General features: G+C 38.8%; 1 protein-coding gene across 1 annotated transcript in view; it reads right to left on the bottom strand.

Annotated features, from left to right (window-relative positions):
* LOC124795014 (sodium leak channel NALCN) overlaps positions 1 to 22,445 on the bottom strand; it is a 402,332-nt gene that overhangs the window by 118,924 nt on the left and 260,963 nt on the right. The window contains exons 17-19 of the mRNA XM_047258779.1: positions 9,591 to 9,770; positions 9,212 to 9,464; positions 1,767 to 1,934 (exon numbers count right to left, since the gene is read on the bottom strand). Of these exons, the coding sequence (XP_047114735.1) occupies positions 1,767 to 1,934; positions 9,212 to 9,464; positions 9,591 to 9,770 (601 nt within the window). The remainder of the gene's footprint in view (positions 1 to 1,766; positions 1,935 to 9,211; positions 9,465 to 9,590; positions 9,771 to 22,445) is intronic.

The raw sequence follows: 22,445 nt of genomic DNA, 5'->3' as shown, positions 1-22,445 counted from the left end.
AGAGTAATTCGGAAGATGCTGATTGATGTCTTTCTGCACATTCTTTTGTGCCTCGATGAGAAGATTTGGAACCTAGTTACCAATATTCTTCGATATCCAAGTGTGACCAATAAAATTGTATGGACACTTCCAAGACTCACTATCACCTATCATGCAATCTTGGCAACAGCAATGTTGCAATGAAATTGTACAAGCTCAGACATAACTCATACATTGTCTTCTCTGAAACTGGTCATCAAATTTCATTTGTGGCTTTGATTTTATACTTTATCATGACCATTTTGGAACTTCTGGGACCAACTGACACATGGGTTACACTTACAGTAGCATCACTTTACACTTCAAACTGTCAATTAATTTCATGTTTTATTTGGTGAGAAAATGAATAATAATGTGTTGTTTAGCAAGCACTGGTACTTCTGTTCACTTAATGGCAATACTGAAATGGGGTACATACTTGTGTTGGCCATGTGCTACCCCATCTCCATTCTCCTGCAAGCAATTCCCCAGTCCGCTGTACGGATCATGTCAGTACAAAGTCAAATGAACTTAGTTGGGGTATTTATTTCACTGATCCTAGTAATATGATACTGGAAAGTACTGGGTGGATTACATTTTGCGGAATGTGTGAAGATAAGGATAGTTGAAGTACTGAACAACACCAGACTCATAAACAAGATTTGGAGCTTTTAGCTTATCTTTCATTCATTGCCTTCCAGAGGTAACAAACATCCCCTACACATTGTAGTTGTGAATGACTGTGTTTGTTTCTTAGGTGTGTAGGAGGACACTGTCTGAAAGCTGAGCTATAAGCTCTATATCTTATTTTTATGGTTGCCTATCATCCAAATCAACTATAAAATGAATGGTTATCTTTACTCTTTCCATTCCTTACATAACAAAATATAAAAGAAAACAAAGCTTTGAGTGGAAAAGAGGACAAATGCCAAATGGAGAATACTTCTCAAATGGAGGCAATGCTAGACTAAAGAGGATAAACTTTTGGTAAAAAGATTTCTTGTCTGCCATTACTGAGATGATCGTTATCCTAAATAACCACTCTTGTTATTATAAAATTTTCCTTTAACAAAGACAAACATGCTTCATTTTGGACATTTTTTTCTAAATACATATACTTTGATCTAAGTTCTCACTGAACAGAAGTCGCTTTGAGTTGTCAACAGCTGCTCACAAAAGAAAATGAAAACTTTGCTAGCTTTTGGAAGCTACAGTACAAGTCCACCCCCCACCCTGCATCAACGCCCACCCTCCCCACACACTCTCACCTGTGTACCTACTTGCATTGTGCAGCAGGACACACAACACTGAGAATTCTATAGTTGATTTGAGTGGTAGACAGCCAGATAAATAAGATGTAGAACTTGTAGCTTAGCTTTCAGACAATACACTTCTTCTGACGTATGAAACAAACACAGACATGCACATCCGAGCACCACGTTCAAAGGATTTCTTCTGAAAGCAAGCAAAGTTTTCATTCTCTTTTGTGTGTGTCTGTTGACTACTCAACACTGTTGCTATCTAGTGAGTGTTCTCCTTTACTCCTAAATTTTTCTCATTCTGCCAAAACTTTCCTCACTAAACTGATCTAAGTATCAAATTCTATATCAGTTTTTGAATGCATAATTCTCATCGTTTATCATGTTTTAACAAGACTCTGCAGTAATCACATTCTGAAGAGAAACCTATGCATAACTTAATGAATACACTACATAAACTTATTGCCTACTGAGATGTAAGAACAGTACCAGCAAAATTTCTTTGAATCCTCGGCATAGCTCGTAGACTACTTTTCTCATGTGTGGAACAAGTGTGAAAATTCTTAGAGGTCGTACACATCTGAGTATCATAAGAAGCTGTGCTCCTGAATTCGGTGGAACATTCTTTGGCATCCAGCAAAGAAAAACAAGATTCACCTGAAACAGACATATATCGTCAGCATTAAATTTTAAATTGTGTTTACTTACAATATAAAATACAATCACATGTGTATGTTAAATGATCTTTGCATTATTCTGTCTGGACTGATCTATGGAGAGGAAATGTGGAAATATGTGACATACTTGGCACATTAGTATAAGATCACCATCTTTGTGCATCAGACCATGTGGGCAGATGTCTTATGTTAGGGGCTGAGGATGACACAGCAAACACATACGGATGACATTATGCATGAAATGATCACTGACAAATTAGAGGTCAGCCACTGTCAATGAAAGGTGGACAATAGTTGTATGCCTCCAATCACGTCATTTAGCAGGATTAAAAAGGAACACAGGAGGGAGAAAACTTTCAACAGCAGTGCAGGGAAGGTTTACCACATACTATTACCAAGTCAGAGGATACTCCTCCTGCATTAAGTGCTTAATTTGTCCAACAAAAACAACACCTACCCTACGTAAAGATTTCACAGTATCCTCACTCACAACTTCTATCTGACTGAACAAGTTTAGTTATATGCTCAGTGAACATGTGGATGCATTCCTCTCACAAAGATATCACATGGTTCAATGTATGTGGTGTCTTGCCTTTTGTAGGTATCTCTATGAACAATATGATAGTGTCCTGTTCACAGAGTTGCAGTTTAGCCTACACGGAGATTCTGAGTGTCAAATCCCTGAGACATGAAACCATTCTGGCAAAAATTGTGAAAAGGGACCAATGTGGTAACACCAGTGTTTACTTCTGTGACAACATCATGTCAGTGGCACACATATGCTTCTATGAGTACTCCAATGGCTGCAGTTACAAGGATGACATCATGAAAATGTGCAGTTTTTATGGTGTATGTGATGGCTGGTTCCACATGACACATAGTAATCACCACACACAACTGATCTAATGGATGAGTACCTACAACTTAGGACATATCTACAGCAGTCCATTTACTTCTTAGGAAGCTCTAAACAAAAGTACTATAGCCCCTACACTGTCCCCTCTGTCTACTGCTGACCTCCAGCAATGTTAAGTGTTCCTGAAAGCCATGCTGGATGGCCTGATCTACAAAATTAAGGGCCTTTTTCATGCAGAATTGTGATGTGAGGGCATCACAACCTACAGGGACAGTCAGTAGGGCTCTGTATGTTGGACAATACACATAGTAAATGTAATCCATTACTCATCATAGGTTATATCTCGTATCTGTAACATTCAATCACTTGTTAGTTAGTTAGTTACGTGTTCCATTGATCAATAGCATGGAAAACTGTTACAATGTGGAACGTGTCAAATGCACAAGAAATGCGCACAGGTAACAAGTTTTTTTTTCTTTATTATTTTCTTTTTTTTGTTTACATTATAGTGTTATACCTAAATATTTCTATTATCTATCCCATTCCATTAAATGGCACAAAATACATATATTATATTTCCAGATTTATTTACTCATATTCAAGATTCATCTACGGTATAGAAGGAATTGTCAAGGAGGTATGATTTCAATTTGTTTTTGAAACTATTACTGCTGTCTGTCAGACATTTTATTTCATCTGGCATTAGGAGTGATTTAAAATGCAATGATCATATAAAGTTGATCGTCGGTAAAGCAGATGGCAGACTGAGATTCATTGGAAGAATCCTAAGGAAATGCAATCTGAAAACAAAGGAAGTAGGTTACAGTACGCTTGTTCACCCACTGCTTGAATACTGCTCACCAGTGTGGGATCCGTACTAGATAGGGTTGATAGAAGAGATAGAGAAGATCCAACGAAGAGCAGTGCGCTTCGTTACAGGACCATTTAGTAATCGCAAAAGCGTTACGGAGATGATAGATAAACTCCAGTGGAAGACTCTGCAGGAGAGAGGCTCAGTAGCTCGATACAGGCTTTTGTTAAAGTTTCGAGAACATACCTTCACTGAAGAGTCAAGCAGTATATTGCTCCCTCCTACGTATATCTCGCGAAGAGACTATGAGGATAAAATCAGAGAGATTAGAGAGCACACAGAAGCATACTGACAATCCTTCTTTCCATGAACAATAGACAATAGATAGTGTTGGAAGTTCCATGCGGCTTTTCGCGGATGATGCTGTAGTATACAGAGAAGTTGCAGCATTAGAAAATTGTAGCGAAATGCAGGAAGATCTGCAGCGGATAGGCACTTGGTGCAGGGAGTGGCAACTGACCCTTAACATAGACAAATGTAATGTATTGCGAATACATAGAAAGAAGGATCCTTTATTGTATGATTATATGATAGCGGAACAAACACTGGTAGCAGTTACTTCTGTAAAATATCTGGGAGTATGCCTGCGGAACGATTTGAAGTGGAATGATCATATAAAATTAACTGTTGGTAAGGCGGGTACCAGGCTGAGATTCATTGGGAGAGTCCTTAGAAAATGTAGTCCATCAAAAAAGGACATGGCTTACAAAACACTCGTTCAACCTATACTTGAGTATTGCTCACCAGTGTGGGATCCGTACCAGATTGGGTTGACGGAGGAGATATAGAAGATCCAAAGAAGAGCGGCGCGTTTCGTCACAGGGTTATTTGGTAACCGTGATAGCGTTACGGAGATGTTTAGCAAACTCAAGTGGCAGACTCTGCAAGAGAGGCGCCCTCATCGCGGTGTAGCTTGCTCACCAGGTTTCGAGAGGGTGCGTTTCTGGATGAGGTATCGAATATATTGCTTCCCCCTACTTATACCTCCCGAGGAGATCACTAATGTAAAATCAGAGAGATTAGAGCGCGCACGGAGGCTTTCAGACAGTCGTTCTTCCCGCAAACCATACGCGACTGGAACAGGAAAGGGAGGTAATGACAGTGGCACGTAAAGTGCCCTCGACCACACATTGTTGGTTGGCTTGCGGAGTATAAATGTAGATGTAGATAGATGTAGAGACTGGAATAGAAGGGAGAACAGATAGAGGTACTCAAGGTACCCTCCGCCACACACCGTCAGGTGGCTTGCGGAGTATGGATGTAGATGTAGATGTTCTCAAAAAGTTTTATAGCAGCATATTTTACCCCTCTCTGTGCCAAAGATAGGTTAAGTAAAGGATAGTGTAGATCTTTCTTTTTTCTGGTATTGTAATCATGAAAGTCACTGTTGATTTTAAACTGGTCCATGTTGTTGAGAAAAAATTTCGTTACTGAATAAATGTACTGTGAAGCAGATGTAAGAATTCCTAACCTTTTAAACAGATGCCTACAAGATGTGTGACTATGAACCACACACATCATTCTAACTACTGTCTTTTGAGCAGTGAATGCCTTTTGCCTAAGTCTTGATTTGCCGCAGAATATTATTCTGTATGACATCAGAAATAAAACTTCTGAAATTCAGTTAGCAAATTAGTTTGGCTTGCTATCTGAAGTAGTGGAGGAAGGACCTTATTCAGATGTAGTTGAATGTAGGTTGAAGCAGAATACTAGCTTAAAGAAAAAAGACATGTCGAGATCAAACCAGGATAGGAAAAGAAGAATTCTGCTTATAGGTAGCAGTCATGGGACGAGTGTGGGCCAACAGCTTCAGGAGAAATTAGGGACAGAGTACCAGGTCACAAGTTTTGTGAAACCAAGTGCTAGCCTTAGCCAGGTGACAGAAAACGTAGGTCAGCTATGCAAGGACTTTGAGAAGGAAGATCAGGTAATTATAGTTGGGGGAGCAGGAAACAGCCTGGCTATGAATCCAAGATATAGTATTAGGAGTGACCTGGATAAAATAGGAGCAGAAACTGGTCACACAAATGTGGGGTTTGTGGAGGTCTTTTAGTGCCATGATCAGCCCTGGGCCAACACTGCTGTAAGGCATGTTAACACTGAGCTGAATGGGATGCCCCAGACACTGACAAAGTCTCACATGAGTGTTGTTCCAGTTGATACTATTCGTAGGTAGGGTTACACTATATATGGGCTGCACCTTAATAGAAAGGGGAAAGATAAATTAGCTTCTCTATTAGCAGATACTGTAAGGGGGGTTACAGTCACACAAGGGGTGATCCTTGTGGTTATTGCAACCAGGCAGACAGACAGGTTTTTAGGTAAAAGCCAAATCCTAGACAGGCAACAACCAAGGAAAATAGAAGAAAACAAACTTCATGTGCAGTAAATAGGGATAAAGCTAAGGGTGGTATCAACTTACTTCACCAAAATATCAGGGGAATAAAAAATAAAGTAGATGAGCTGATAATATGTTTAGATGATCTCAAAAATAAGAATGAGATTGATACACTTTGTCTGTCTGAGCACCATGTAACCGTGGGGATGGAAAATGTCAGTATAAATGGGTATAATTTAGAATCTTACACTTGTAGATCTAGTATGGATAAAGGAGGAGTTGCCATTTTCTTAAAAGAAGGGTATAAATACAGAACTGTTGAAGTAAGCAAATTTTGTGTTGATCAGCACTTTGAGGTTTGTGCATGTGAACTTCAGCTACATAATGTTGTGTAAATATTAGCAACAGTGTACAGGTCTCCACTAGGAGATTGGGAACTATTCATAAAAAAGTGTGACTCCCTATTATGCCGTCTGTCAGACAAAAAGAAGAAGTTATTAATCTGTGGTGATTTCAATGTTAACTTTCTAAGCAATTCTAATAGGAAAAGTGAACTAGAAGTGTTGTTAACAACATATAACTTAGAATCAGTGATCAATTTCCCTACACGTATAGCTCAGGACAGTAGTACTCTAATAGATAACGTATTTGTACAGCAAGAGGATGTAGAACAAACACATGCTTTCCCTGTGGTAAATGGATTATCTGACCATGATGCACAGCTGATTAAATTACAAAACCTAACAAGGAGTACACTTCAGAAACCATTAAGTAAAAGTGTGAGGGTGCTCAACCTGGTATCTATAGATCACTTCAGAGAAAGTTTAGGAAATGTAAACTGGGAAGATGTATATAATGATAAATGCAGCATATTTCTTGATAAATTTATATCCCTTTTTGAACATTGTTTTCCAAAGAAAATTACTAAATGTAACACCACAAACTTTTCAAAGAAACCTTGGACTACTACAGGTATTAAAGTGTCTTCAGAAAGAAAAAGAAAACTGTATGAGACAGCAAGAACTAGTAAAGATCCAGAAGTAGTTTTATACTATAAAAATTATTGTAACATACTGAGAAAAGTTGTAAGGAAATCAAGAAATATGTATGTTAGAGAAGAAATTAACATCTCAAGCAATAAAATCAAATCAATATGGAATGTTGTTAGAAGGGAGACAGGAAAAGTAACCACTGGGGTAGGTAGTATTACTGTTAAAGAGAATGAGACCATCTTAAAAGACAGGAAAAGTAACCACTGGGGTAGGTAGTATTACTGTTAAAGAGAATGAGACCATCTTAACCAATAGTACACAGGTAGCCAATGTATTTAACAATCACTTCTTAAGTGTAGGAGAAAAAAATTGGTGAGAATAGTTCAAAAGAAAAAGCCAGGCAGTACATGGAAGAGTCAGTTTTGAAAATTTTTAGTCAGATTAAGTTTCATGTAACAACCTCTTGTGAAATACAGAAAATTATTAAATCTTTGAAAAATATATGTTCTGTTGGAGTAGATGACATCTCTAACAAGTTATTAAAACAGTGTGGGGCAATTACAGCTGATGTTTTGAGTCACATATGTAATGCATCACTGACTCAGGGTATTTTTCCAGACAGGTTAAAATATGCCATTGTCAGGCCTCTCTACAAAAAGGGGGAAACTACGGATGTCAATAATTACCGGCCAGTATCCTTGCTTACACCATTTCCAAAAATCTTTGAGAAAGTAATGTACTCAAGAGTGATTAGCCATCTCAACAGTAATGGGATACTTGGTAAATCACTGTTTGGATTTCAGAAATGCTGCTCCACTGAGACAGCAATATACAATTTCACTGTCCACATAATAGAGGCTTTAAATAGTAAAACATCGCCAGTAGGACTACTCTGTGACTTAGCCAAAGAATTTGATTGTGTGAACCATGACATTATGTTAGAGAAATTACAATTCTATGGTATAAATGGAACAGCATATGAGTGGTTTAAGTCATATCTACAGAACAGGAAGCAGAAAGTGTCTTTATATGCTTCAAGTAATTCAAAGGAGTTTGCCACTTCATCTAACTGGGGTGAAATTACATTAAGTGTTCCACAAGGTTCGATCATGGGTCCCCTCCTGTTTTTGATATATGTGAATGACCTCCCTTCTTATGTGAAACAAGATGCTGAACTGACACTGTTTGCTGATGATACAAGCATAATTATTAATCCAGTAAAAGAAAGTCTGATAGAAAATGACACAAACAAGGTCTTAGGAAAAGTTACTAATTGGTTTTCTGCAAATGGGCTTTCTCTGAACTTTGAAAAAACACAGTACATCCAATTTTCTGCTGCAAAAAGTATAATTCCATCAATAAATATAACACATCAAAAGAAGTCAGTAGCCAGGGTAGAGCATTCAGTTTTAGGATGTACATATAGATGAGAATCTTAATTGGAAGATTCATATTTTGGATCTCCTAAAGTGACTAGGTTCAGCAACTTTTGCAATTAGAATAATTGCCAATTTGGATGATGTAGAAATTGTTTCCCTTTTTTGCCCTTTGCTTGTTACCTTTTCCCAGTGCCCAGAGTCCTTTTCCTCCCTTAGCTTACATAATTCTAAATTCGCAATTTCTAATTCAGCCTTAAGGGCACAAATCTTTGCCTCCTGTTCCGCGATTTTTCTGTCCTTTCCACATAACCTACACTGCCATGGAAGAGCCTCATTATCTACCCTTGTTTCCTCTCCGCTGCACTCGTCTCAATGAAACTACAACCTACAGTCTATACAGAACACCCCCTCTTTCAAATTTCTACAGCAACCTCCACACTTGTCACACATGGTTTGATAGTAAAACATAACACAAAAGCAGAAAATAACTTCAACAACACAATAGTTTTGTAACCTGTACTAATACATAACTAAACACTAATGTAAACAAACTTATAAACTTGCTTCAGAAACTTTTAATTAACCTGTCAACAGGTTGTGAGGATACCTTCTAGATCGCATGTTAATGCTATGCATTGTGTTCTTTCTTGGGTCTTCCGGGTTTATTAATTTGTGAATGTGAGTGGATAAGAAGGATAATGCAATGATTTCGAGCAGCTGAAGTGGAAAAGAGAAAGAAGTTCAATAATTTCGATTAACTGCAGATGTAAATGAAAAGTGTAAATTAAATATATTATCATATGAAAGTTGACAATACTTACCACATAAATGAAGACATCCAACACAGAAGCAACATCTTTGATATAGGCTTTGGGTGTGAAGAACAAACCATCAGCTAATATTTTCAGAGCCAGTTCAAGACTCATGAAAATAACAAATCCATATTCAGCGATTTGGAGAGCTGGAGTTTCCATGACTCGATATGTTGGTGTTTCAAACATCATTGAAATGCATGATAAGGTGGTAACACATATCATTACCCAGTCAAGGTATGTAACCAATCCAAGAAAGTTGCTTCAAAAGAAATAACAAGCATTAAAATTACTTCTTTAGCCACTGTATTTTGTATCTGCAGTGCAATAATAATAAAAATAATAGTAAAAATCATCATAATAGTAATAAACATTTTAATGGACTTACTGAAGTCTCTTGTATTGTACTTTCCTTTCCTTTCCTGTCAAAGGATCTTTCAGCCTGGCATCATAGCGAGCATAAACTATAAGCTGACACGCTTTGCGGAATTTGCTCTCTCTTGGGACACAGAACAATGGTGTATCAAAGAAAGGATGATTTTCCCGCAAATCATCTTCCCGCTGATTCCTTAAATGAAAGAAAACACTAATTAAGCTCAAGACATAAAAACTATTTTACATATTGCCTCCTCAACTACATGTTGTTACATATGGTAAGGAAAGTTCTGGCAGACCGCAAATAATTTAGGAGTAAATGAGACTAATCACTGAATAACAGAAGCTCCCCCCTCCCAGACACACACACACACACACACACACACACACACACACACACACACACCACTAAGAACATCACACACATCCATGCCCAAGGCAGGATTTGAACCTGCGACCATAGCGGTCGCGCAGTTCCAGACTGAAGCGCCTAGAACCGCTCGGCCACTCCGGCCGGCAATTCAAGTGGTGCTTGATGAGAATGACACAGAGGCGACTGTTGGGAGCAGGTGACAGGACAAGGGAGGGGGAGTCTGTTGGGCCGAGAGTGGAGTTGCAGTGGGTTAGCAGAGATTCATGCCACAGGATTACAAGAGTAAAGAACATGTCATAAGGATAACTCTTATCTTTGTAGTTCATAAAAACTAGTGCTGGAGGGAAGGATGCAGATGGCACAGGTTTTTGACGCAGCCACTGACCTTAAAAATATTGTGCTCAGTGGCATATCACAACAAAGGCAACTCCATTCTTGGCCATGCCTCCATGTCATTATCATCAAGCATGGCACGAAATCACTAGCTTCGGTACTCATGTGTCACATTGCTATCCCACGTACCTGCTGCCTCTCTCTCCTGTATTCCTAGGCTGCAGACCGACTGCCTCTACAAGCAGCCAGTTACTCCTTCCCATCTCTTCCTCCTGCTTGCTGCCTGTTTGTCTTTCTACCCATCCCACCCAGCACAACTAATCACCCCAGTCTATGTGCCAAACTGCAATCCCACCATTGTGTGTTCAGCCAGCACAAGATAGTGGCATTTGTGTGTGTGTGTGTGTGTGTGTGTGTGTGTGTGTGTGTGTGTGTGTGTGCGCGTGTGTTTGTGTTTGTGTGAACGCGCGCGCGCTCGTGTGTGTACTTTAGTTCGTCAAATGATTCATCTGAAAGAAATGATTTTTCCTTCTTTTTTGAATGCCTCTCAACAACTCACGCCTTTCCTGTTTGGTGATTGGACTTTACTCTTAACATGTTGTTAAGTCCCTTTTAAGCAGATAGGTGTAAAATGACAAATTTGTTTGAAATTTTCTTTGTTCACTTACTGATCTATTTACATTTTCACACAATATTGTATCATCATAATATAGCTTTAATAATTTTGATGAAATGAAACACATCCTCAGGCATTATGAAAATGAAAATCAAGAAAATAAATTCAAGAGTAAATCACTGGACAGGTAGGAACAAAGACATTTTTAAATGAATCCTGAAATGTCAGAATGAAAGGCAAACTAGAAAAATCTAGAGAGGAATGCAAAGCAATGTAATCTGTGTGGTTATTTTTATGGCCAGGAATTGTATAACAAAATATTGCCTGAAGGACTACATTATAGTGTAAGAAGGAACATAAATTTAATAATAGGCTAAGTAAATGACAGCAAAAAAATGGGTTAAAAATGAAGCAGTAATCTATGAAAAAATGTTAGGATTTAACATCCAGCTGATGACGCAGCCATGGAGACACAGCATTATAATGGACTGGCATAAGAATTAAATCAGAGGAAGGAAGATTTGGGTATAACATATCATCAATGACATGATTGAGGAGATGGAACATTAGTTCAGTTTGGGGATGGATGAGGAGGAAATCAGACATTTCTTTTCAAAGGAAACATCAAGATCCCCAGTAGAAGTCCAGCGTCTAGTAATTGTTCCACCTTGCTCTCTGTGAGATGAAATAAGATGCGTCCATTTCTAACCCCCCCCCCCCCCCCCTCCTCCCAATAATTCATATTATTAGAATTATAGAAACTACTGAAAATCTACATCTATGTGGGAAGACAGTGTGACATAATTATCTTAACTCTCCTCTTATTAACATCAATATGGTCAGATCCATTACTGTTCATCTACTTTATATTAGTACACATTTGTTACACTTGTTTCAACAAGGACTTTAATTGTGAATCCAGTTTATTTCAATGTTTATTATTTCCTGTTGGTTGTAAATCAAGAGGCAAAACTTAAAAGTGAAATAAACAAGATTTTCATTTGAGCTTCCATGTTCATGATGAAATTAATTTTAAAACAAATATTTTTTAATCAGTTACAAATATTATCAGAAATATTTAGCTGAAAATGACATACTTAATATATCATGAAGGAAAATTCTTTCAAGTTTGCTAATGTGTGTTGTGAAACTAGGGATAAAAAACATTGTAGCGTACTAATATGGCTTGTGGGCCCTATTATATAAATATTAACATAATTACAGTAAGGAGAGTAAAGAAGAGACAGTGTTGTTATGAAACTGGGTTTTTATTGAACGATATAAATGATAAATTTTGGGGAAACCACTGTTTGTTAACACTTACAGCACGGTGCCCGTATGCCATACAGGCGCGGCCGCCCTGACGTTGGCGACGGCGCCCGTATACCGTACGGGCGAGCCTTTATTTGGCTCCGTAAGCGCGTTTAGTGCGTCTCCGAAGCAGTTTTGTCAACTAATGTGGAGGTATATCACTCTTCTTCCGCAAGAGGCAAGCAATTATCGGCTATCTCATCCTGGGAGCGGCTGGGAGCACTGCAAAGACGAAGTTACCTGCAGTTCATTCACATCGTGAAAATATCGCGCAATGAGTTGACGGAGGCAGAGATCTTAGATATTCTTTATGGAGATGCAGGATCTGAAGTTGACGATTCTGACAAAGAGGATTCGTACTCTCAAGACGAAAGTACAAGTGACGATTCAGCTACCTATATGTCTCAATTGTTCATAAAGTGAAGAGTTCATTACCACATTTTGTAGTGTTCATTACTTCACTTGCATTTAGTACCTTTTAGTAGCAATCTTACCATTATTTTTTTTTCTATGCAGACAATGGTACAGACCATCAGTCACCATCTGTGGTACCTGGTCGTGTGTGGCTCACTGAGCACAAAGAGTAAGATTGGTCGGAACCAGACGATCAGCCAGCAATGCCGGATTTCCAGAAAGTAGTCGGCATAGCATCGCATTTTTCAGATGCCACTGAGGAGTTTCAATATTTTAGTTATTTCTTTGATGACGACCTTATTTGGCTCACCAAAAGTGAAACGAATCTGTATGCTGGTAACGTTATTACGACAATGAAACGCAAAGGTAGCCTGAAAATAAACTCTGTTCGGCGTAAGTGGTCTGCAGTAAAATTGCAAGAGATTTACTGGTCTCCCAGTATTATTTTGCATATGTGCGTCATCAAATTGCCAAAAATCAGTGATTATTGGTCAACAGACCCGTTTCCGCAGACAGAATTTGCGAGTAAATTGTTGAGTCGTGATTGATTTTGCGCTAGATTGTCGATGTTACACTTGAATGACAATGCTACGTTCATTAGCAGAGGTGAAGAAAAGCACGACCCACTTTACAAAGTGAGGCCTTTGTTTGATTTCTTTGTGAATAAAAGCAAAATTAGTTTTCGTCCAAGCATGAATCTGACAATAGGTGAGGCAATGTGTCCCTTTCGTGGTAGAACAAGCTTCAGAGTTTACATGAAAAACAAACCCAATAAATATGGAATAAAATTGTGTGCTCTCTGCGATTCATCAACTGGTTATATGCTAAACTGCGATGTATATACAGGTTCTGCAGGCAGTGTTGACTATAGTATCCAGGGCCTCTTAAAATGGTTGTGTTCACAGTACTTTGGCATAGGACATTGCATTTATATGAATAGGTACTACACCAGTCCATCTCTTTTGGACATGTTATGGGAAAATAAAGCTCTTGGAGTGGGAACTGTAATGAAAAACAGGAAAGGTTTGCGACGAATATTCAGGAAAAAAAAAAAAGGAAACACCATCTCTTGGCAGTGAAGTGGAAGTCAAAACGAGATGTTTTTTGTCTTTACACAAAGCATAAGTCTACCAGCACTAGTATTCAAATGAGGGCCAAAGGTGGAATAGCAGAAATTGTAAAGCCAGATGTTATTATTGATTACAATAAGAATAAAGCTGGGGTTGAAGAGCAGATCAGTTCTCCAGCTATTATCCGTTTGCCCGGAAAACTTTGAAGTGGTGGTAAAATCTGTTTTTCCACTTGTTTATGGTGTCAACTGTCAACAGTTTTATTTTACATAAAAAGAACACTAGGAAGAATGTATCCCTAGTAGACTTTATTCACAGAGTGGAGAAGAAATTGGCTGAGAAGGGAGGAAATATTTTTCAGCAATAAGCTGCTTCATCCTCACAAACTGAGAGGACATTTGCAAGGCACTTTCCAGAGAAGGTCCCACCCACTGCAAACAAGGTGAATATTACTAGGTATTGCAAAGTATGTTCAGACAGGGGGTAGAAAGAGACGGGTAAGCGCATTAGAAAGGAAAGTAGATGGTGGTGCAAGGACTGTGGCGTTGGCCTTTGCGTCCCACAGTGTTTCCAGGATTTTCACACAAAGGCTAACTACATCTGGACTATTAAAATACTCTAGTTTACAGGTACCTGCAGTTAGACAGTCCAGTGATATTTTGTTTTAAATTTAGATACAGTAATAATGGCACTACTCAAGAGAGAGAACATGTAAAATTTTTTTATCCACGATAGTTTTGTGTTTTCTTTTTTTAATTATAACACCCATTTGTATTTTATATTGTAAAATAAACTCACGTTCATGTAAAGCTCTTACGTTTTCCTTTTAAATGATGCAAGAACCATATTCCTATTATTTTTCTGTTCTTTGCAATTTAATTTCAAACATCCATTAAATATGCCAGTTCACAGCCAAGTGCTGGGTGTAAAGAGGGCAGTGTTGAAAGTGTTAAAACTTTTCAAATTAAATTGCAATACTACTTTGGTACAATTAGCAACATCAAATCACCATCTTTAATATTTAATATCCTGTTAATATTTAATATTTATTGAAATCTGTCCATTGTAAGAGGAAAAAACTACTATAATAAAGTCGGCAGTTAAAATAAAATTGCAAAAATATAATAAATTTTAAAAATAATGATAAAAGGTTGTTCGTAGGCAAGTGCTCTACGAAGACAAGATACTAGCAGAAGTAAAACTGTGAGGACTGGGCGTGAGTCGTGCTTCGGTAGCTCAGATGGTAGAGCACTTGCCCGCAAAAGCAAAGGTCTCGAGTTCGAGTCTCGGTCAGGCACACAGTTTTAATCTGCCAGGAAGTTTCGTATCAGCACACACTCCGCTGCAGAGTGAAAATCTCATTCTGGAAACTTTAGGAGATGTTTGTGATTGTGCAAAGTGTGAAATATTTGTGACAAGGAAAAATACAAATGTTATTGTTCATCGTTTGACTTACAGAAATTTAAGCTGTCCTCTTAGGTTCCTGTCTCACCACACTCTTGAAAATCACCACACATTTGAAAATATCACGCAAATCCTTATTTCATCCTTTGTTCTCTAACCGGACAGAAATGTTCAACAAGATCATATATTACAGAACATGTTGTTTTATGATCATAACGAAGTGATAACAATGCTAAGTTGAAAAAAATATTGGCATGTAGCAGGTTGTAAACCTATACCCTCTAACTCAGCTAATCATGACATTATCCATTATGCTACAGCTTACTCATCTAAAGGTTGTACTGTGCATTAGTTATCATAAAATATGTTGAAGCCTTACATCACTGATGCTTTCACATTTAATGATAAGTGTGATGTATATGTGATCTGGTACTTTCAGTGCACCAATGCTTTACATAAATATATAAATGGTATACATATGTAACACACTACTAAGGAAATGAATAATTAAAATGCATTCAGTTCACACAGGGGTCATTCACAAGTGCTCACAAAAGTTGACAGTTTAAATCTCATTAGTGAGATCACCGTTGCGGAAAGTAGTGTGAAGCTCCATCCGCACTGCCACTAGGAACATGTTTCTGTTGAAATCATTATTTTCTACAGTGTTTCACATCTGTTTCTGACTTTATTTATTGTCTTTGTCTCTGTCCACACTGGCAGCAAACATTTCCCAGTATATTTGCATCATCTGCAATGCTATTTGTTATATTGCTTTTGTATTGTCTGCCTTGTCATGTACAGAGATGAGGAAACTGTAATATGTGCTGTTGCATTGTTAATATTTTTCATGCAACCAAAATGAAAGATGATGTCATTGTTCACTCTTTTTTTTTATTTATTTAGCGTGACTTCTGACTTGAAGGCCATAAATATCTCTCAGTGTTTTGTAGTTTTACAGAATAGGGTTGAGTTTATCAAAAAAATTTATAATTGTTTTTAAAACTACTACAGTGGAACCTCGATTACCAAGCACCTCCCATAATGCGCAGTTCGCATGATGAGCAAAACAAATTGTAAAATAATGACTTGCTTAATTAGTGATGTTTCGCAAAATGTGTGACGACGATTTAGCGTGATGTCGGCAGCCGATCGCACGTAGCAGGAGAAACATTCAACAATATGAACACCTTTTGTTGTCAGCACTGGCATACGAACAACGTGTTTAGTATGTACTGCAGTCTGGGTGTAGTGCTCACCATCTTAGTGTAGCTTGTGAGCACAAATTTTTCTCACCTTGGTTTCACACAGTATTTATTTGAGTGCAAATTTTAATGACCTTTGTTCAGATGTCCCACCTTCGTAGAAATGTCCCTGAAGATAACGCCGCAAGAAAAAAATGATAAGAGAAAGAAAATGACCTTAGAAATGAAAAGTAAAATCACTTGGGGCGGGGAGGGGGGGGGGGGGGGGGGTGAATTAACGAATGTGGCATTAGTGTTGCTGATTTAACATACACATACAATCAGTCTACATGAACTATTTGCACTACCCTCAAGAACAAGGATGAGATTACAGAGAGGGGGAGCAACAAAAATATCTAAACAATGGTTTCATATTTTGGATGATGTCGAAAGGTTTCTCCTTATATGGATAAATGAAAAGCAATTGAAAGGTGACACTATTAATGAGAACATCATTGGTGAGAAGGCAAGAACGATTTTAGCCGACCTCTTTAAGAAGACGGCAGCATCATCAGTGGCCAAAGAAGTGTTTAAGGGAGCCATGAGTATTTCGAGAAGTTTAAGAGAAGAACCAGCATCCGCAGCATTTTGAGGCATGATAAAGCAGCCAGCTCCAACACAAAAGCAGCGGAGACCTTCATCAGCAACCTCAGGGTACTCAGAGATTCTGTGGGTTATATGCCACAACAGGTTTTTAATTGTGATGAGAAGGGCCTATTCTGGAAAAAGGTGCTGAAGTGTATCTTTATAAATGCAAAGGAAAATGCCCAGCCAGGTCACAAGCCAACCAAAGACCATCTCACACTGCTATTCTGCACCAATGCAAGCGGTGATTTGAAAATTAAACCGCTGCTTGTTTACCATTCAGAAATTCCATGAGCCTTCAAGAAATGTAAAGTCAAGAAGTTCAGGTTAAACGTGATGTGGAGGTCCAACAACAAGGCTTGGGTGACACTTGATCTTTTTTGTGATTGGATCAATGAAGTGTTTGGTTCTCGGGGAAAAGAATATTTGCTTGAGATGAATCTACCACTCCATGTCTTGCCTGTTACGGAAAATATTCCTGACCATTCTCCAGGCCTACAAGACTACCTCCTTGAAGAATTTCAATTCATCAAGAAGAATTTTAATTAATCATGGTCCAATTTCTGCCTCCCAGCATGACTCCATTACTGCAGCCTATGGACCAGCAAATTATTTCAAATTTCAAAGCAAGCAATGACGAATGACATTACTTTGTTTTCTACACAATCTTTCTCAGTATTCTACAAAATATAGCAGCAGTTTTCTGCAGAGCATCTTGTTTTATTGCTGTTCTTGTACTGCTTGCTTCATATATTCCACAAGCAGCCATCAGCCTGGTACAATGATAAAAACTCGACGGTCTGCTACCTCGCACACAGATTTTTTTCTTTCTCTCCCAGAAACATACACTTGTGCCATGCATTGGTGACAAGTGGTAGCTGGCCTGAAACATTGTTTCCTTATGAAACTTACTGGCAGATTAAAACTGTGTGCCGGCCCGAGAGTCGAACTCGGGACCTTTGCCTTTAGCAGGCAAGTGCTCTACCAACTGAGCTACCCAAGCACGCCTCACGACCCGTCCTCACAGCTTTACTTCCACCAGTACCTCATCTCCTACCTTCCAAACTTTACAGAAGGTCTCCTACGAATCATGCAGGACTAGCACTCCTGAAAGAAAGGATATTGCGGAGACTTGGCTTAGCCACAGGGGATGTTTCCAGAATGAGATTTTCACTCTGCAGCAGAGTGTGCACTGATATGAAACTTCCTAGCAGATTAAAACTGTGTGCCAGACTGAGACTCGAACTTGGGAGCTTTGCCTTTCATGGGCAAGTGCTCTACCAACTGAGCCACCCAAGTACGACTCACGCCCCGTCCTCACAGCCTTACGTCTGCCAGTACCTCATCTCCTATCTTCCAAACTTTACAGAAGCTCTCTTGCGAACCATGCAGGACTAGCACTCCTGAAAGAAAGGATATTGTGGGGACATGGCTCAGCCACAGCGTAGGGGATGTTTCCAGAATGAGATTTTCACTCTGCAGCGGAGTTCGAGTCTCGGTCGGGCACACAGTTTTAATCTGCCAGGAAGTTTCATATCAGCGCACACTCCACTGCAGAGTGAAAATCTCATTCTGGATTGTTTCCTTATATCTGTACAGACACTGCTACAGACAGATGTTTCCATGTTCCAAAAGATGTTTCCAAATGGTGTCCACATAAAATAGCCAGAAATATGTTTCAAAAACATGTTTCGAGTTAGTGTGTGCTCAGTTTGAAGTTTACTCAATCCAATTAACTGCCACTGGCTACAGAATGAACACACACACACACACACACACACACACACACACACACACACACACACACACCAAAATATTAGATTCCAGCACCTTTCACCATACTTCAGTTTTCGGTTTAATTCGACATGAAACTTCCTAGCAGATTAAAACTGTGTGCCGGACCGAGACTTGAACTCAGGACCTTTGCCTTTCACAGGCAAGTGCTACCTAAGCATGACCCACACTCCGTCCTCACAGCTTCACTTCTATCAGCGCACACTCCGTTGCAGAGTGAAAATCTCATTCTGTTAATTCACCATGTTCACCAATTTTTGCTTTTTCTGTGTTACACAAAGGAAAGGGGTCAAAAAATGTGAGTTTTGATGTATAATTTGTGGTTGTAGCATATCGAAAAACAGCTTGATTACCTCGTACACAGATATCAATTTCAATTTTTTGATGGTTTTTTACTTGCTGTTACACATCTGTGACTTTTTCACAACTGATGAAATTCATGACCACAAATTATTGTGTAAACATTTTATTGTACATTTAATTTTCTTCACTTAAACAGATTTTATGCAATGTATTGGTGTGGATTACAATTTTTAATCATATATGCCAATTACATATGTTTTTGCTCATATTTTGAGGGTCTAATGTTTTCCTCGATTCTGCATTTTCCTCGATTTTGTGGCTTTTAAGGCTGGGCCTCAAGAAAATGTAAAATAAAGCTTTCAGTGTAGTACATAATATGCACCAATAGCAATATCATGGTGACTCCTATTTTTCATTGAAAACTTTTTCAAATTTAGCAAAATGAATTCCTTCCATGTAAATATTACAAATACGATTGTTAACAAAATAATGGACACACCATCATGAAGCTCTGACGTACACAGCTAAAAGTAAAGCAAAAATGATTTTTTTTTACTGAATAATTTCTGTAAAATCATTTGAGAAAGATTCCAGAGTGTGCACCTTGATTAAGTCTTTGCCAAGCGGCCGAAAGGCGGCAGGCACTGTCGGCATCCCATTCCAAACAAACAAATGAACTCACCAAGAGCTTTGGATAAAAACTGATCTCTGCACATTGACCACCATATCCTGCTTGGAGTCTATTGTCTCTAATGTTTCTGATGCTCCTGGTCATGGCTGTATTCAGTGTCCACCAAGGGTATTCTTACTTGATGCCATCAAACCCCAGTGTCGGTAGCCACCATGTAGGCATGAGACCATTTCATCTCTTTCTTTGTGAGCTCCCCACTGGGCAATGTTTCAGTGTTTCAATCTATGGTGTTGCTGCAGGATGAGCTTCATTTACATACAGCATCTGCCTGCGCCCCACGCCATCTTGCTCAGTAGGATTTTGGTGATACCCCTCCGGACGCCAACTGAGGTGGATCTGGTGTTGCTACAAGAGCTACCACTGCCATATTGGCAGATACAGAGGCCATCACAGTTGACAATAGAGGATGTAGAATGAACCAGAACTCTCTTAATAGCCTTTCTTTCTTGCTGCAATCCCTGCTTGAGTTGTATAATTTTCATTACTGGGCAGGAGGGAAGTTATAGCCTGGCTGGAAGGTGGTGATGATGCTGAGGAAATAATGGAGTAAAATGTTCATTTCTCCAGCAGAAGGGCACTGGCTGGACACATATTCCACGGTTGATAACTCCTATGTAGTTGCGAACTGTTGTGTATCAGGTAAGAGGTGCATGACAAATACCATGAGACGCTGGCACCACACATGCACACCCACTCACCTGGCACCCCTTTCGTTCAGTGCAGCAGCCTCCAGATGGCACTCACAAACCTGACCCTTTCCCTGTTACATGCCATTTTCTTCTGTGCATCATATAAAACCACCAATATAGTGGACAGCTGCCATAGGGAGCGCTGTCAACTGCAGACTACTTGGGCGGTCACAGAAATTCTTCCACTGACAGGCACCAAAACATGACATGCCATGGACACGGACACAGACACACAGATACATGATGGGATACACATGGAGATGAGAAGACATGGAGACATGAGGTGGGTCATGCACAAGGGGACATGTGTGGTGGGACAATTCGGTTCAGTGCCTGCAAGCCTGCTCAGTATAGTGCTCTGAAGTCTACCTTCCCACTTAGCATTCACTGTTGATGGAGAACTAAACACATTAACACAGTGTCTGTACATTCAGTTATTATGACAATTTCATTGAGTGTCAAGAGACAGCACAGTTATTTAGATTTCACTGAATTAGATATAGGAAATCAAGTGCCATTCATCACACAGTATCAAAATAATATACTGTAACACAATCTAAATAAACATTATTCGTTATTTCTTTTTGTGTTGTCACACTTCTGTTAGAGTGCGCCCTGTCAGACAAGTATTTATAGCCATAGCATGTAATAGGCGCCTTGGTGGAACCATAGCCAGGAAACATGATGTTTGGGCTGTATTAGGAGTAGCATTGTTACTACAGTCACACCTCATATAGTATTGGCTATATTACATACAGCGCAGAGATTCCATGCATGTATGTATGGCATAAGATCCTACCTAGTAACAGACCGTTAGCTACTAATAGATTGGGCTCCTCATTACGCTTACCAGACCACTAAGCTACTAACAGATTGGGCTCTTGATTATGGTTATCAGAGAAGACAGAACAAGTTTGTATGATGTGCTTATTGTGAAGCAGATATCACCGATGTTTAAGTTGACTGGAATTTTTACTGGCTGTTACACTGCACTTGAAATCAATGGAGTGACTATGATACGAACTAGGATTTGCTATGATTGGAATCTCTTCTTTTTATTTCTGTTACAGAGTCCCAGTGACCTTATAGACTTGTTTTGTGCAATTTTCTTTAGTAAATAATGCCTTGCACTGATACAATACTTAAATTTGAGCTAAATAGGGAAGTAAGGAAATAGAAGACAGATTGACCTATTAATGAGCATGACTGCTTATTGCACTAAAAGTATTAAGATTAAGAAAACTTGAGACATAAGAAGAGCACCTAATGCTAAATTTTTATAATACCAACTTAATACTAATTAGTGAACATCTCTTGGGTATGTAACATTTAAGTCTGCTTCACCAGACCAAAAATGCCAATAACTGTTGCTCTTCTGAAGGGTCTGGAAGATGCTGCAGACCTCTAAACAGTTTCAATTCCAGAGTTTCCTTTCCTAAGTGTTTTTCTGATACAGCTTTAATGCTGGACTCTTGTGGGTTTTTGTGTTATTATCTGCTCAGTTTACTTTTCACGTTATCTTCATGATAATGAACACATGCACTTAGCATAGGTCACTGCTGAAAATTAATGTCTTCCAGCATACATTACATGAGTATTGGAAATTCTGCAGAGAACTTACAGTAGCTATCTTTCTTGGCATCTCAGCAACATTCCTTCATCCAGTTTGGTTCAACCTAAGATTAATGGCACCTACAAAATATATCAAATTCCACTTATTACAAAATACCACTCTGGACTGGGAACACTTAACCTGCTATTTTGCAAAGATTATGGCTTCCTTTACTCATGAACTGAAATTACGTCAACACTTCCTAAAATCATTTTCAAACTGCTGAAATTGTCTTTTACCATCCACTAGCTCTTCACAATATCTCCACCAACCTACAATAGCCCAAAGATGCATTATAATCACATAATTTTAATCTGAAATGCAAAATTTTATTCATAGACTCATCCAGCACCAAATAGTCCAATTTCTTTTCGCTTTTCTGCCCATTTCAAGTAATCTTTAAAATCTCTGAAAGATAGAAATTCAGTT

This window comes from Schistocerca piceifrons, chromosome 1 (genome assembly GCF_021461385.2).
Source record: "Schistocerca piceifrons isolate TAMUIC-IGC-003096 chromosome 1, iqSchPice1.1, whole genome shotgun sequence".
NCBI lineage: Eukaryota > Metazoa > Arthropoda > Insecta > Orthoptera > Acrididae > Schistocerca > Schistocerca piceifrons.
The sequence above is the reverse complement of the archived record's forward strand: the minus strand, read 5'-3'. Positions and strand labels throughout refer to the sequence as shown.